Source organism: Physella acuta, unplaced genomic scaffold (genome assembly GCF_028476545.2).
Source record: "Physella acuta isolate Inbredline_101_S28 unplaced genomic scaffold, ASM2847654v3 ptg001185l, whole genome shotgun sequence".
Taxonomy (NCBI): domain Eukaryota; kingdom Metazoa; phylum Mollusca; class Gastropoda; family Physidae; genus Physella; species Physella acuta.
This window is the reverse complement of record NW_026732702.1, coordinates 44,484-61,339: the sequence shown is the minus strand read 5'-3', so window position 1 is coordinate 61,339 and position 16,856 is coordinate 44,484. Positions and strand designations below refer to the sequence as shown.

The window sequence follows — 16,856 nt, the reverse complement described above, 5'->3', positions numbered from 1 at the left end:
GTCTGACCACACTATCCCTTCATATACTGACGTCACAGGTGACCTACACAACTCTACTTCACCTGCCCAGTGTCCCGCCAAGTCTCATACAACACGTTTTCATTCTGGCCTAGCATGTCTCTGACCACACTATCCCTTCATATGCTTAGGACAAAGAAACAGATTAACTCTACTTCACCTGCTCTGTATCCCGCCATGTACAGATAGGCAACTTTTTATCATTCACATCTAAAAAAAAACAAATTAAATTTTTTTTTAACATTGACGTGATGTGTCTAGAACCCGTGCCACCCGCATGAAAGCTTATTACACTAACAACTTAGCTATATTTTTAAAAAATTCTAAAAAGAAAATCACATGTGACGTTTTCAAAATAAAAAAAAAATAGAATATCCAAAGGCACTGTTTTCTGGTTGTGCCAAACCCGGGTTCAAACTCAGAGCTATGATCTTTAGCTGCCGCACTGTTGACTCTAAAGTAAAGTTCCCTTGCTTCAAACCTGACAGTCTATAGGGCAAGTGAAGCAGAGTTCACTTGTTTCTGTGACTTCAGCATATAAAGAGATAGTGTGGTCAGCACTATGCCCAGCTGCCTTCACTTTCCCTAACGTGAGTTAGATACCCATCAGAGTAGGGTAGACTCAGGGACGGTCTACTGACTTGAACCCGGATTTGAACTCGAGACTTACCAGTTAGCAGTCAAGCTCTCTACTGCTCAGTAGAGAGGGGGGGGGGGGCGGGGAGATGGACATATGTCCCCGGGCGCCGACCTTAGGGGGCGCCAAAATGGGTTGGAAAAATAAATTGTAAGGTTGGGGGGGTGTGCAAATCGAAAGTTTGAGGGGGGTGCAAATCGAAACCTTGAGGGGGGGGGTGCAAATCAAAATCTTGAGGGTCGCTACGCCTCTGCTACCGCTAGACCACTCCGCCCCTCTACGTTGACTCTACTAACTACACCCAATATGTTTGAAAATGAAATAGTAAGCATTTTCAATCAGAAGATGGCAAATTCCAAAAGAAATAAACACAGCTTCATTTTCTTACCACAGGTCGAAATATATCATAATTCCAAACATAATATTAATATAGCTTATTTATGTAATAGATTATCTATTACTGGACCTGAATTTGTATATTAGAGTTTATTAGTTATGTATCTGTATGTACAGGGTATTGAATAATTTTCCCGATACCTATTTTTAGAATGCATCCTACGGAATTTAAAAAATGCTTGGAACGTCAGCGATCCCCGTAGTCACTTGGTATTAATTATATAATTAACTTTCTATACATGTAGTTCCAGATCTGGATTTAATTTTAATAATTCATTTAGGATTTAACTTTAATGTCACTTGAACTTGAGCATAGCTTTCAATACTGATTATTTAGGCCATAATTTATTGTTTTAGGTATGTAAAATGTGAAAGAAAGGGGACTCATTAAATTTTGGTAATTATTTCACATTTTTAAGAGGATTTGTGTTTTAAAAGTTACAAAAAAATGTTTTATGTAGGCCCCTACCTGTTATTAAACAATTTTATTAAAACTTTTCCGTACTAAATAAAGATTAGCGATGTTTTCATCAGATGCAACCAAGCTCGTTTACTTTAGAAGCCATCTTGTTTAAGTTTTTTTTTTTTTTTGTTTAATGATAGTTTATGATTTAGGAGAAGTCACTCTAATTTACAGATGGTCACTGTTTATGTAGCAAATCTTGCTCTCAAACACTACAGTTTAAAGTTAATTTCTGGCCTGTATTGCTAAATTTAGACATTGCTTTTGGTTTATCTATTATATTTGACACAAATGTATCACAATATACTTGTATTAAAGCCATATTAATGAGTCAACTTTTTCGCATTACTAGCCTCTGCTAATTTTACATACCTAAAATTATAGATTACCAGCCTATAACTATAGGCCCTATTTACTACATCTAGATTCTATAGCCTACCTGAAACTAGACACTAGGCCTATACTAAGATTAGTAATAGTATAAGGCCTAACTACTTATATTAAATATTATAAATATTAAGTGTAGGTGTGACAATGTGAGCGATATTTTTAAATTCCTCATTCTTGTTAAATTAAAATCCGCAATCTAGTTGTTTTATTTTCTGCTTATCAGCAATTCATAATTTGTGAATTCAACACTACCCCCTCCCGTCCTCCCTTTGGGGGTGAACAACAGCTCACCTGACAGGTGGGGATGAGGGATGTGGCTAAGCTGCGTGGTGTTTTCTAAGGTCTTCATGAAGAGAATTATATATATACATGTGTCCTTAACTCCTAGGTTGGTCACAGTTCTAATAATAATATGACACTTAATCTGTGTTAGTGTTATCAATTTTAGCACAAATGTTAAAGCTCGAGTCAGATAGTGAGGTAACCCAGAACTAATGAGAGTCCTGTGTCATCTGCACACTCTACATTGTCCTAAATTCTACTGATTTCATCCACCGTTTCTTCCAGGCTTTTATTCTTTTTTATACTTTATTCTCTTGTACATTAAGGATTGTTTATTAGGGAATATTGTTTTTTTTAAACTTGGAATTATATCTATATATTTGTTACATTTATGACCAGTCTTCTTCTTCTTCGTTCTTAATTTTTAGTGTTGGGAGGGATCGAGCCTTATCTGCCAGAGGGTTTGAACTCGAGACTTTTTTTATGACCAGTAGTTGAATGCTTCTTAAAGCAATTAGTAATTAAAAAGGAGATAGGTATAATTGTGCATTGATCTTTAAAAATGTTACCCAAGCTGTTTAAACAAAGAACTTAAGTGTTCATTTCTTTCATATTTTTTGGTTTATTTATATAGTTAGAAATCTATATTTCTTAAAATATTTCTGAATTTATTAATTATCCTTTTGTATCTCACAAAAAAAGTTTGTCTTTGTACAGATAAAGAATGATAACTTATTTTTTATTATACTGAGAAAGATATATAATGATCCTCATATCTTGTCACTAAAATTAACCATTGACCTACAGCTTAGTTGTGTTCTGTGTCGTTTAGTATATAATATAGGCCCTAACATGTGACTTTAAACTTTATTATTGTTTAAAAAACACTTTTAACCCATTGTTATAATATCAATAATGTTGCAGATTTCTCTGTAAAAACATTTTTTAAAGTAGATCAAGCAGTACATACTTTAGTAGATGCCAAACAAAAATACGTAAAATTGTGATAATATATAAATAGTATGGTACAGCATGGTTGGGTGATTGCGCACTTAACTGCTAACCTGAAAGACTAGAGTTCATATCTCATTCCATACTTGAGTGCAAGATGCCCCTGAGTTCCCCCAGTTCTAATGGGTACCTGACTTTCATTAGAGCATGGAGGCTGGGCATAGTGCTGACCACACCATGCTTTGAAATGTGATCTCCACATCATCTGCCTTAATTGATTATTTGGTCTGAATGGGAAATTTTACTTTGACATCACACATATGATTATATTATACAATGATACTCTATTGACTGCTGTGTAATAATGATAGTCTCCCAGTTTATAATCAACCTATTAACATTACTTCTTTCATCAGTTTGGACTCAACCTAAACCAATGCAGCATTCCCAGCACAAAGACAACAAAGATGAAATAAAGCTGCCATTTTTTCACATTTAGACAATGGACCAGCAGGATACCCTGTTGGAGGGGAAGCACAACGAGGTCAACGGTCACACGCAAGGGATGGAGGATCGTAACATGAACAGTAAAGAAATGAAGGTTTCAAGAAATTCCAGGGTAGAAAGTAAAGGGAGTGATGACGTTCTTCGACACAAAAACATTGTCAGAGGTTACGCATGGGTGGTGGTCCTGGCCAGTTTTTTCAATGCTTTCATCATTGATGGCATAGGGAGCAGCTTCGGACTGCTCTTTCCCTATATGAAAGAAAAATTCAATGCCTCTGATTTTGTCATGTCTTTTGCTGGATCACTGTACATGGCTTTTCTAATTATGGGTAAGTGCTATGTAAATTTTCTAGCTTAGGTTTGTATATTAGATTTTCATCTAGGATTTTTTATTTCTAGGAGGCTAGAAAAATACAGTTTAAATCAAATTACCAAATTGGTCAGTTTATTCAATTTGTGCATTATTAGTGTAGTGTTCAAGTTCATGTAAATTGTAAAACCAACTTCATTGTAGGTTATACAGCTTTGAATTGGCTTGCAAAACTTTTGCACAAATAAACTTTCTTTTTGGAGATTTTCCAATATTATTTTAGATTCTAAATTTATTATTTTAATAAGTCTTGATATTCCTCCTTAGAAATAGTTTGAATGAATTTAATATTTCTGCTCTGTATTAGTTTTTTACAAGCTTTTGCTTGTTTCACAACTTCTGTTTGATTTTTGTGGGTTTGTGGCAAACCTTGTAACTCAATATTGACCCACTTCTAATGCAGCAATTTCATTCAAATTTTCTATTATAACACATGAATATCAATATTTTAAAAATCTAATTAGATAGGCAATTAGTCATTAAATTTTAATTAAAAAATTTCTAAATTAATTACAAATTTCAAGCGATTATTCGATCAGTCTGTATACATCATGAACTGTTTGTCTTGGTTGGCTGACTTCTAGCCTGCACTTTGACCACAGCCCAATTAGGGGCAGATAGAGATAGCAAACTGCTTGTCGTATTTTACTTCATTTTGAACAAATGACCAAAAAGTGGAAAATAAAACAAATATAAAAACCTTTACTACAACAAGCTTTTAACTGCACTGAGCAAGTTTGTTTTATGTTCTTATTTTCTGTGCATTTAAAAGCTCGTTATTATAAAGATTTGTATATTTGTTTTGTTTCTAATGTGAGATACTCACTTTGAGGTCTTTGAGTCCACTCAGCTCTTTGGGGTACTTGACCTTTTAAGTAAAGTGAAGGATTTGCTGGTCTTAGTGCCAACCACACAAACTCTTCATATGCCAAAATCAGATAAACAGAGCAACTCTACTTCATATGCCATTTACACTATGCGTTATGAAAAGGGTAGCCTACTTCACAAGTACACCTATTAGTAAATATAGTCACTTGTGATTTGTGCTGCAATCCTAGGTGTTTCTTACACTGCATTTACACTTGCAACATGTATACTGTACACATCTAGAAAAGTTTTCTCTTCTAGACATGTATAGTTTACATGTCTCAGGTGTAAACGGGGTTATTGGTAATGGTTAAACACAGCTGCTGCATGTCTGGGGACACACTTTGTCATGGTATAAAACCTCACACCCACCATCTATTCCGCATGGTGTATTGCAGGTTTTTGTTTTTCTAAATGAAGAGCCTGTGACTCTGTAATCAAGGTAATTGGAAGCAGTAGTTGAAAGGTAATTGGAAGCAGTAATTGAACGCAGGATGGGTTGCTCCCAGATATTTTACACTGGTGAAAGTAAAATGGTATAATGACAGTTTTATTTGAAGATATTTCTTTTTTTCTATTTCCTTATGTTTTTCTTTTATATTTGTTGTTTTTCTTCTTAAGTTAATTTTTTTTAAGGAGCTGATCACAATATTAACTTCTTTGACAGTTGTAAGAAAAAACTGAAAATAAAATATTAAATAATTGTAATGTCATCCATCATATTCTGTAGTCAGTGAGTGTGTAATGTAGTTTTGAAAAGATTCTATATGAATTGAATAAGAATAATACGAGAAAGTAAATATTAATTTTTAGATAATAAATTATTAAAAATAGATCTGTAATAAAAACACATAAAACATGTTTATTTGAAATAACAGTCGACAAAGAAATGTCCAACATTTAATCAAATTAGTTACCAACATTTAATCAAATTAGTTACCAACATTTTATCAAAGTAATTACCAACATTTGACTATAATAACTAGTAAAAATATTTCAGGTACTGTCTCAGTGGCATTAACCAAAAGGTTTGGCTTTCGTGTGGTGACAATAGCTGGCGGCTTGCTTAGTTGTATGGCGTTTGTGGCCAGTGCTTATATTCCTAATGTGATCTTGTTTATACTGGCCTATGGCTTGTTGGCAGGTAAGGGGTTAATGAATTTTATATGGAATACTCCATACTACCTTTTGTGTCATAGAGTAGATACATTGAAAATATTGTTTATACTAGCCTATGGCTTGTTGGCAGGTAAGGGGTTAATGAATTTTATATGGAATACTCCATACCTTTTGTGTCATAGAGTAGATACATGGGTTATTAGTGTATAGTGAAAATTTGTTTATACTGGCCTATGGCTTGTTGGCAGGTAAGGGGTTAATGAATTTTACATAAAAAAACTCTGGTGTCATATGGTAGATGAATGGTTTATTAGTGTATGGTGAAAAATTGAAGTGTGGCTGCAATAAGAAGCTATGAAGACAAAAATGTATAAGCTAGTAAATTGAAAGAGAACTTGTATAGTTATGTGAATCCACTAGCTTTTAAGGTTGAGATCAGGTAATTCATCAACAAATCAAGAGAAATTTATTTTAAATGAAATTATAAAATAATGAAACATTACAAAATGTTGTCAAGTTTGCAGTGGTTAACCATTTACCTATATAATATTTAAAAATAATGGAGTGATCTCCCTTGTACTGCACAAGCCAAAGCATATTTTAATGGACAGTTTGAAGATTAAATTACAAAATTATTGACAGACAGAGAATTTTTTTCAGTTATTGCTGTTACAAGTTTTATTAATGTTACTGATATTATAGATAGTTGTTGTAGTGACATTTACAGATACTGATATTAGAGGTAGTAAAGTTCTAATGACTTTGACTGATATTGTAGGTAGTAAAGTTGTAGTGACATTGACAGATACTGATATTAGAGGTAGTAAAGTTCTAATGACTTTGACTGATATTGTAGGTAGTAAAGTTGTAGTGACATTGACAGCCACTGATATTGTTGGTAGTAAAGTTGTAGTGACATTGACAGATACTGATATTAGAGGTAGTAAAGTTCTAATGACTTTGACTGATATTGTAGGTAGTAAAGTTGTAGTGACATTGACAGATACTGATATTAGAGGTAGTAAAGTTCTAATGACTTTGACTGATATTGTAGGTAGTAAAGTTGTAGTGACATTGACAGATACTGATATTAGAGGTAGTAAAGTTCTAATGACTTTGACTGATATTGTAGATAGTAAAGTTGTAGTGACATTGACAGCCACTGATGTCAGAATCAACTTGAATGTTATATTCCCCAGGTTGTGGCTGTGGGCTGGTGTTCCTACCGTCCATCATAATTGTCAACGAATATTTCTACAAGTTCCGAGGTATAGCCAACGGTATTATATGCTCTGGCTCTGGAGCCGGACTTCTGGCCTTGGCTCCACTAATCACCTACCTCCTGGACACCTACACACTGGACAGTACCATTCTCATTCTGGCTGGAATCATGCTCAACATGTGCGTATTCTCCAGCCTTTACCGCCTACCTCCGGTACTTCACAAAGCAAGTAATTCAGTCCAAGAATCAAACACATCAGAATCTAGTAGTCTGACCACCAGTTTTCAGTCCCCTTTAGTTCTTTCACAAGAAACAAACATTGGAGATAGTGTTCGTCATACAACGCAAGATGCTGATGAGACTGTGGAACATGTTCCTGCTGATGGCAGGCCCAGCGCAAGGAACAGCATGCAGAAGTATTTAGAACATGTCGTTTCAAAATTATCCGCGCCAAAAGCACCGACGTTAAAACGCACGCACAACGGCGAACGTAAACTCGCCGTCAACGGTAAATCTCATAAGGAAAGCCTGTGGAGGAGTGAGTTCCAACTGTCGCCATCATCCGAACCCCAACCTAGGACACTTCACTCATCTGTTCATAACATTCCGACATGGTGCCACCACTCTCACACCTGCCCTCATACTTCTGATAAAAAAATAACCAACCATACCCCGTCTTTCCTCTCTATAGACAACGGCAGCAACCTCTATCTCTCAGGGAGCATATCTACCTTAAAAAACCTCCAGAAAAATTATATACAAAATCACACTCAACAACACGCCTCAGCTAAATCTTTAACCCAGCAGCAGTCCTCGTCTAGAATTCTTGTCCAAGTCGAAGAACTCCCATCAGACCAGTGGGATAAATCCCACAACCAGTGTGATCAGGATAAGGATCAGATTATCCCTATCCTCTACTCCGCCATCAAGGCTCATGAGAACTCTGATTGCCCGGTGTATTCCTATGAAAACGAGGGAGTGCCTGATGGTGTAGAAGATGAAGACATTCCACCCGCTGGGTACAGCATCGTCCAGCTGTTGTGTATGCCATCTTTCCATCTGTTTTGTTGGGGCGTGTCGTTGATACAGATCGGCTACCCCATAGCAGCGACATTCCTGGCCAACTATGCTAAACAGCTTGGATACCCTGATACAAATCTCCTAATGATTCTATTAGGTTAGTATAGTATTTTTTTTAATACTCCATGTGCTTTTAACAGAGCAATTAAAAATTTAATTTAGGTTTTTCTTTTTTTTGGAATCGCAAACATAATCAAAGCCAGGGTGGCAAAAAAAAGTGTTATATACAGTCCTGCCATAATTTTTTTTTAACCATTAGTAGTTAATTAATTTTAAGGTTCCAGCTCATTAGTGTTGTTTGTTTCTGTGAGATATGTAAAAATTGGACGGCAGATATATCTAAACTTTCAGTCAGGTACACATCAAAGCTGTGTTGGAATCTTACATTTGGACTCTTTGCACTGGGGAACACAACTAAAGACTTGTAACAGTGACACCCCTAGCCTGGCTGTTGAATTTAATTTTATTTAACACCTTTATGTCTTGTCTTGTAAAAGGTTTCAGCATAATTGGCAACCCATCAACCACCACCACTAGACTGGCTATTGAATTTAATTAAAATTAACCCATTATGTCTTATTATTTAACCCATTGCCATTACTCATATATTATCTTTTGTCTTGCAGGTGGCCTAAATATACTTGGCCGTCTGCTGGCAGGGGTCATGGCCAGCTTCAAGTTTGACCCGCTCCACCTGAACAACGCCTCCCTCCTGCTGGTGGGCGTCTGCTGCTTGCTGTGTCCACTCTACCAGCAGTTCTGGTCATTAGCCCTGTTTGCTGCCCTCTATGGCTTCCTGTTAGGTAACAGTGCCTCAAATATTTATTTATTTAGACCTTTACGGCTTCCTGTTAGGTAACAATGCCTCAAATATTTAATTATTTAGACCTCTATGGCTTCCTGTTAGGTAACAGTGCCTCAAATATTTAATTATTTAGACCTCTATGGCTTCCTGTTAGGTAACAGTGCCTCAAATATTTATTTATTTAGACCTCTACGGCTTCCTGTTAGGTAACAGTGCCTCAAATATTTATTTATTTAGACCTCTATGGCTTCCTGTTAGGTAATTATGGCTCAAATATTTATTTATTTAGACCTCTATGGCTTCCTGTTAGGTAACAGTGTCTCAAATATTTATTTATTTAGACCTCTATGGCTTCCTGTTAGGTAATTATGGCTCAAATATTTATTTATTTAGACCTCTATGGCTTCCTGTTAGGTAACAATGCCTCAAATATTTATTTATTAAATTATTTAGACCTCTATGGCTTCCTGTTAGGTAACAATGACACAATGCCTCAAATATTTATTTATCAAATTATTTAGACCTCTACGGCTTCCTGTTAGGTAACAGTGCCTCAAATATTTATTTATCAAATTATTTAGACCTCTATGGCTTCCTGTTAGGTAACAATGCCTCAAATATTTATTTAGACCTCTACGGATTCCTGTTAGGTAACAGTGCCTCAAATATTTATTTATTTAGACCTCTACGGATTCCTGTTAGGTAACAGTGTCTCAAATATTTATTAATTAATTATTTAGACCTCTACGGCTTCCTGTTAGGTAACGGTGCCTCAAATATTTATTTATCAAATTATTTAGACCTCTATGGCTTCCTGTTAGGTAACAATGTCTCAAATATTTATCAAATTATTTAAACCTCTACGGCTTCCTGTTAGGCAACAGTGCCTCAAATATTTATTTATTAAATTATTTAGACCTCTATGGCTTCCTGTTAGGTAACAATGTCTCAAATATTTATTTATTTAGACCTCTACGGCTTCCTGTTAGGTAACAGTGCCTCAAATATTTATTTATTAAATTATTTAGACCTCTACGGCTTCCTGTTTGGTAACAATGTCTCAAGTATTTATTTATAAAATTATTTAGACCGTGCCTAAATTTTAATGTGGAGTGTGGCTAGTAAAAAGAAGTACCCTTTCAAAACTGATGGTCCATTAGGCAGGTGAAGTAGAGTTCACCTGTGTCAGTGACCTCAGCATTGAAGGGATAGTGTGGTCAGTGCTATGACTAGCTGCCTTTGCTTTCCTTATCGTAAGTCAGGTATTTATCAAAACCTGGGATTCAAACTCGAAACTTTTGAGGTTAACTGTTAACAGTCACATGCTCTACCATCTGACCACGCTGTCCCCTAGTGTGGCTAATAGATAATCTTCTTAAACCTACAACTTAAGACCTTAGTGTTAAAAAACATAATAGAAATTTTTTTGGAGTCAACATATAATATTTTTTGTCCAAATTGTTGAAGAAGTGGAAAATAGACTACCTTTTTAATGCATACAACTGTAGACCTAAAAATTGTAAACAATTTGAGGTACCAGAATTCACAATTTTTTTTTTTTATATCCGACAGGTTTCTTCCCCCCGCTGCAGCCTCTGATCATCGTCAAACAGTTTGGTCTGGGATCCCTGGCCTCAGCCTTTGGGTTCCTCACCACCATCAAGGGCCTGGCCTCCATGCTGGGCACGCCACTGGCTGGCTGGATCTACGACGCCTCTGGGCAGTACGCCTTGTCCTTTGTGTTTGGTGGGGCTGTCTTTGTGACCTCTGGCTTAGTTCATTATTTGATACTCTGCGTTAGGAGATGAATGAATTCTATGTGTCTAGATGTGAATGAATGATGGTTTTATAATGCAGCTATGTTTTGTTTAAATCCAGTATCCTAGGTGTTTTGTTTTACCTCCTTTATACAGAGTTACTACCATTACAACAGTTTATTTCTATCAGTCATAATGTACAAAAAAATGGGTTGTTTAATTTTAATTTCTAAGTTAACTCCATTTTTACTCAGGGTCCCATCATTAATGTTTATTACTTAATATTATTAATATATACTTAGAAAAATTTGTATCCCAATAATTTTTTTTTAAATTACTGATTGTGTATTTCAAATAACTGGGTTGACTTTGCCCATAACAGGGTAAAAAGATAAATAATTTAATGCTGTTATTGGTTATTTATTAGCCCAGTACATGGGCATATTCTTGTTTGATGCAAAACTTTCATGTAAATGACAAGTTAGCTGATATCTGTAATGTTTGTGTCATGAGCATGTTTACCTTTAACCCATAATCACCTGTCTGTTTAGTTGATGACGTGATACTTGTATGCATTACAAAAAAATAATGATTTTTACTGGTAAATTCAACATGACTTAAACAAATCAGTAACTCGTCACCCATATGGGTGCACTTCATGATTATATATACCAGGATTGGAGAACCCATTGTTCTAGCCTCTATGCTAAAAATTAAGGAGTTAATCACACCTTGTGTTAATGTTGTACTTGCACTTTACAAACAGTTCAGTTGCAAGTTTTAAAACAAAAAGTGATGGTTGTTGGGTTTTCTGGAAAGTTTTGAAGGATTTGTATACATTTCGGGTTTAAGATACATACATTAATTTGATATTGATTATCTCTGTTACTTACACATGTTCATGGATACTTAGGTTCACTACAGAGTTATCCTTTGCTTACCACTGTGACTTACAATTCCAAACAGTATATGTTCTGGTGGAGCTAATCTGATTCATAAATTATTCTACAGTTATCTCCCATGTAATTTGTTACTATGTAGTTTTACAGAAGAATAGCACATCACCCTAAGCATTACTTTTTTGTTTCTGAAACCAGTATGAAAAAAAAATCTCTTCCAAGTTTTACATTCAATTTGTTTATGTTAACTGTTTTGTTATTAATTATTTTGTTTGCTGTGATTGCTAAAACATTATATATATTGCTATACATCTGATTGAAATGATAAATGAATATTTCGGTCATGGTGTCACAATAATAATGGTCAACAATACAAATTCAAATCACCCTAGCCTTTTACAGAGATCTGTTCTCACTATCTGGTCAACTTTGTTATGTACGTAGTATGTAGAGTGTTGAATTGAAACGGAAGTTCCTTAGTCCAGAAGTCAATATGGAGAAATGTTTTTTGCTTTGATTATACACAAAGTATTTTTTAACTTATATGATTGATGCATGTAATAACTGGAGCACTGAATTTAGTTATAATTGCCTACAACATCTCATAATTTATTCAACAATTTGAGATCTGCTTCGTCCAAGTGATTTGAATTGGTGCCATTGTAATTTAATTTGCATTATATATCAGTCCTGACTACTTTATATTTTCATGTCTGAAAATAAATATTTAACTGCATTAAAACCGTTGTTGTCTTATTTTTGTTTTACTAAAGAATTGTTGCTATGAGGTAGGATGAAAAATAGATTTTACATGAAATAAAGTTTGATGAGTAAGAAATTAATCTTTAACATTGTCAGATTTGGAGATGTTTATGACAATATTAAGGCTGGGAGGAAAGGAGAAGTTTGAAAATGACAAGTCTTGGGTTGACGGGAGTGGTTTGATAATGTTGGGAGGAGGGGTTTGATAAAAAATGTGTCACGTTGAAGGCATCAGCACTCACTAGAAGTGGACTAACTTCTAACCACATGGATGAAAGTGGCCATACTTACAACATGGTCACTTCAGTGTTTCTTCCAGACTTTATTCTCCGGGGGGGGGGGGGGGGCAACTTTTTTGCAGGGGGGTGGGACGGACTGGTAAAAGTATGTTTTCTATATAACTTCTATTGTCGGAGGGGGAGGGGGCTGCCTGGAAGAAAAACTGCTTGACTTATGGAAGAACGCCACACTTTGAGGTTTGTTTGTTTTTAGTTTTTTTTTTTTTAATTTGATTCGATTCAATGAAACAAAATATTCTACTTCATCTCACAATGAATACATTTAGCAAGGAAAAGAATCTATATATATAATTCTCTTCTTGGATACCCTAGAAAACACCAAGCTGTAAGCGTGCCTAGCAGCCCCCTCTCTTCCTCTCTAGGCATATCTCCCCACCCCTACATGGTCTGGTGAGCTGTGGTTCAAGCTAAATGTTTACAATCGTAGAGCCGGGTTTAGTGACGGCTATTAGGGGCAGATAATTTAGTTTAAAACGATTTTAAACTTAGGGAGGTAACTAAGAGGAGACTGCACGGGGGGGGGTGTAGGGTAGGGGTTGGCGGAAAGGAGGGGGGTGCGGGCTATCGTCCTTAACGACCTACTGATAGTAAGCAAATATTTTCAGTGGCAGCACTGGTACTGTCGAATTCACAAATTATGGATTTCTGAAAAGTAGAAAATAAAACAACTAAATAGCCGCGGGTCGGCTCGTAAATTTTAAAATGTCACATTGACCCACAAAAAGGTTACCATGACCTAAATCTGCCTGGTCGTTATGGTGACCAAAGAATGTGTGTTCCTGGTTAACATTCATTAAATTTTAAATAGTTGGTCTATATGCCTATTATTCGAAATTGTAACGGCAGATAAGCTGTCTAATCATCTTTTTTCTTTTTATCTAAGAACTTTGGACTCTGTAATACAAACTATTACAATCCAGTTAGCACGATTTTTAAAATATACTTTGGCTTACATCACAGATGGAAGAATTTTCAGTACAATCAATGCAGAATGCTGACCTATTTATACCAAGCGCCGAGTACTGTCTGGGCCTAGTACTACTGGTGTTGTGTCTGGAAGGTGAGCCAAGTTAAATCTTAAACGCTATTTTATTTTATTACATTATTAAGAATTATCTTAATGTTATGAACTATTTATCTACGTTTCAAATCGCGTGATCAGTATTAAATTTTAAATATAATTTTAATTTTATTCCTGAGTTGCTGATCTGGCATATTTGTGTGGTTGAATTGATTCTACTCACGATATGAAAACCACTCATATTTTTTTTTAATAAAAAAATCAGCCTATAATTTAGATCTATTAAAGGTAGTAGAGTAACCAAAAGTAGCGGATATGAATTATATCGCATTCACTTGTTATATTGATTGACTTGTTAATTGTATTAGCAATTAAACCATTACTCGTTGTAATGTACAAGTCTATTTTGCATCAAGCAGCTTGACATGATACGCGTAACCTTTGAACCGCTGCTGAACTTGGCACGCGCATTTTGTTGTGGTGGTGGTGGGGGGGGGGGGGGGGGAATTCAAAATGTATTCAGTCGTAAAATTGTTGAACAGTATTTCAGTGGTGTGTGAATTGATTTTTTTTAAATTATTGCCGTATTTAAACCAGTAACAAGAGTTTAGAACTAGATGATAGAAAAGAAACTAAAAATTAAGCGCTAAACACAAATGTAGATCTAGATGGTCTGAACTTGTATAACCTATCGCAGTGGCGTAGCGAGGTCGGGTGTCACCCGGTGCGGCACTTAATGGTGTCACCCCCCCCCCCCCCCCAGAAGCGTAGCGACCCTTCCCAGGGACAAACTTTCAAACTTTCGATTTGCACCCCCCCCCTCAAGTTTTCGATTTGCACCCCCCCCCCCTCGAACTTTCGATTTGCACCCCCCCCCCCCCTCAAGTTTTTCTCTACATATTTTGCTATTTTTTGCCTTGGTGTCACCCCCCTAAATGGTGTCACCCGGTGCGGTCCGCACCCCCCGCCCCCCCCCCCCTCGCTACGCCCCTGACCTATCGCCTATCACAGTTGCGTCACAATGTGGAAGTACGGACTGTATCGCCTGGGAGAGGTGCCAAGATGAAAACAGCAAAATTTAGTGAGAAATTAACACTTTGCCCACTTAAATTAACTGTATTGAACAAATTACACAGGTAAGCACATACTGTTAACATCAAGAGATCAGGCGACTACAAGACAGATAAAATAGAAATGGTCTATTCTAATATGAAAACTGTTACATTGACCTTTCAGCATTTAAAAAACAACATCCTTTAGAGAAGTGAACAGTGTTTCTTCCAGACTTTTTTTTCCCTGCTGGAAATTTTCGGAGGGGGGGGGCGGACTAAAATTACCGGGGGGGGGGGGGGGGGGAGGGCGGACACTAGTAAAAGTATGTTATCTTTATAAATTATGTTTCGTTCGATGGGGGGGGGGGTGGCAAACGCTAATTTATTTTTGTTTCTGCTAAATAATTTAACACACACGCCATTTTATTTTTAATAGTAATATTTTTTTGTCAATAGTTGTTTAAAATTACGTCCCATTTCATGTTAAGAAAAATCAAGGGAAGAAACATTTATTTTCAAAAGTTGTTAGATAAAACAATTAGGTCATAATGCGATAATTTTCAAAATTATAAAATTTGGTTCCTTACATTTCAGAAAATTATTATTATGTTAAAAGGTGTAACGATAATTAAAACTGGTTTTAAACAATTTTAAATTCAAAGATTTCAATTAATTAACTTAACCACTAACTTTAATGTATGGTTCAAAAATATATATAATATTAAGTACAGTAAATAATAGTCTTCATTTCGATCACCTGACTTGGATTTATGTTTTTCACTTACCTTGATTACCACAATGGAAGATCATTGTATAATAAAAATTTCAATGCATTAAAATTGAGCACATAAAACAAATATTATCTTAGTCAAAACGTGTGTTGCTAAATGTCTCAAATTTCATGAGCGACAACTTTGTTAAATTAAAAAAAATGTTTTATTTGAGTACATTTAAATATTGTTTCACCGACCATAAAAAACATACTAGCCAAATTATTTCGGTTAAAAATATATGATGGGGAAGCTAAATCTGGCTGGACATAGTGCTGAGCATACTATCCCTTCACATCCCGAGGTCACAAAGGTGAACTTTACTTCACGTACTCCACGGACCTTTAGGTTATAAAAGGAAACTTTACTTGCTAATATGAGATGTCTACGCACTCTCATACACAAATCACATATCAAATTTTTTAAAAAGTCCGGGAAATGATTCGCTAATGCGATTGGTCCATTTGGGAGTCTACTGAGCACTGTCAAAACTAGAAAATTAAGTAAGCACAAACGGCCTATCCAAAACAGGGCATTCAGAGTTTCTTCGAGGCATGCGCCCCCCCCCCCTCCTTGAACGAAATAGAATATATATAGAAAATATATAATTTTACCAATGTCCGCTCCCCCCGCCCCGGAAAATTTAGTCCGCCCCCCCCCCCCCCTCGAAAATTTCAAATCCCCCCCCCCCGGAAAATTTAGTCCGCATTGTGCTAAGGAGTAGAAGACGGAAATAAGAGGATAGAAGACAACAGAGACTGGGCTGCCCGTTGCAGAACTATAGCAGAACTATAGCAGAACTATAGCAGAACTATAGCAGAACTATAGCAGAACTATAGCAGAACTATAGCAGAACTATAGCAGAACTATAGCAGATCTATAGCAGAACTATAGCAGAACTATAGCAGAACTATAGAAGATGTATAGCAGAACTATAGCAGAACTATAGCAGAACTATAACAGAACTATAACAGAACTATAGCAGAACTATAGCAGAACTATAGCAGAACTATAGCAGAACTATAGCAGAACTATAGCAGAACTATAGCAGAACTATAGCAGAATTATAGCAGAACTATAGCAGAACTATAGCAGATCTATAGCAGAACTATAGCAGAACTATAGCAGAACTATAGCAGAACTATAGCAGATCTATAGCAGAACTATAGCAGAACTATAGCAGAACTAT

General features: G+C 35.9%; 1 protein-coding gene across 1 annotated transcript; it reads left to right on the top strand.

The window, feature by feature from the left end:
* The first annotated feature begins 3,724 nt into the window (after positions 1-3,724).
* LOC131956922 (monocarboxylate transporter 12-B-like) lies at positions 3,725-12,492 on the top strand. The gene is made up of 5 exons (XM_059321555.1): positions 3,725-3,973; positions 5,882-6,025; positions 7,200-8,399; positions 8,929-9,105; positions 10,680-12,492. Exons 1-5 carry the CDS (start codon positions 3,733-3,735, stop codon positions 10,913-10,915), a joined length of 1,998 nt encoding a protein of 665 aa, XP_059177538.1. The 5' UTR covers positions 3,725-3,732; the 3' UTR covers positions 10,916-12,492.
* The last annotated feature ends 4,364 nt before the right edge of the window (positions 12,493-16,856 follow it).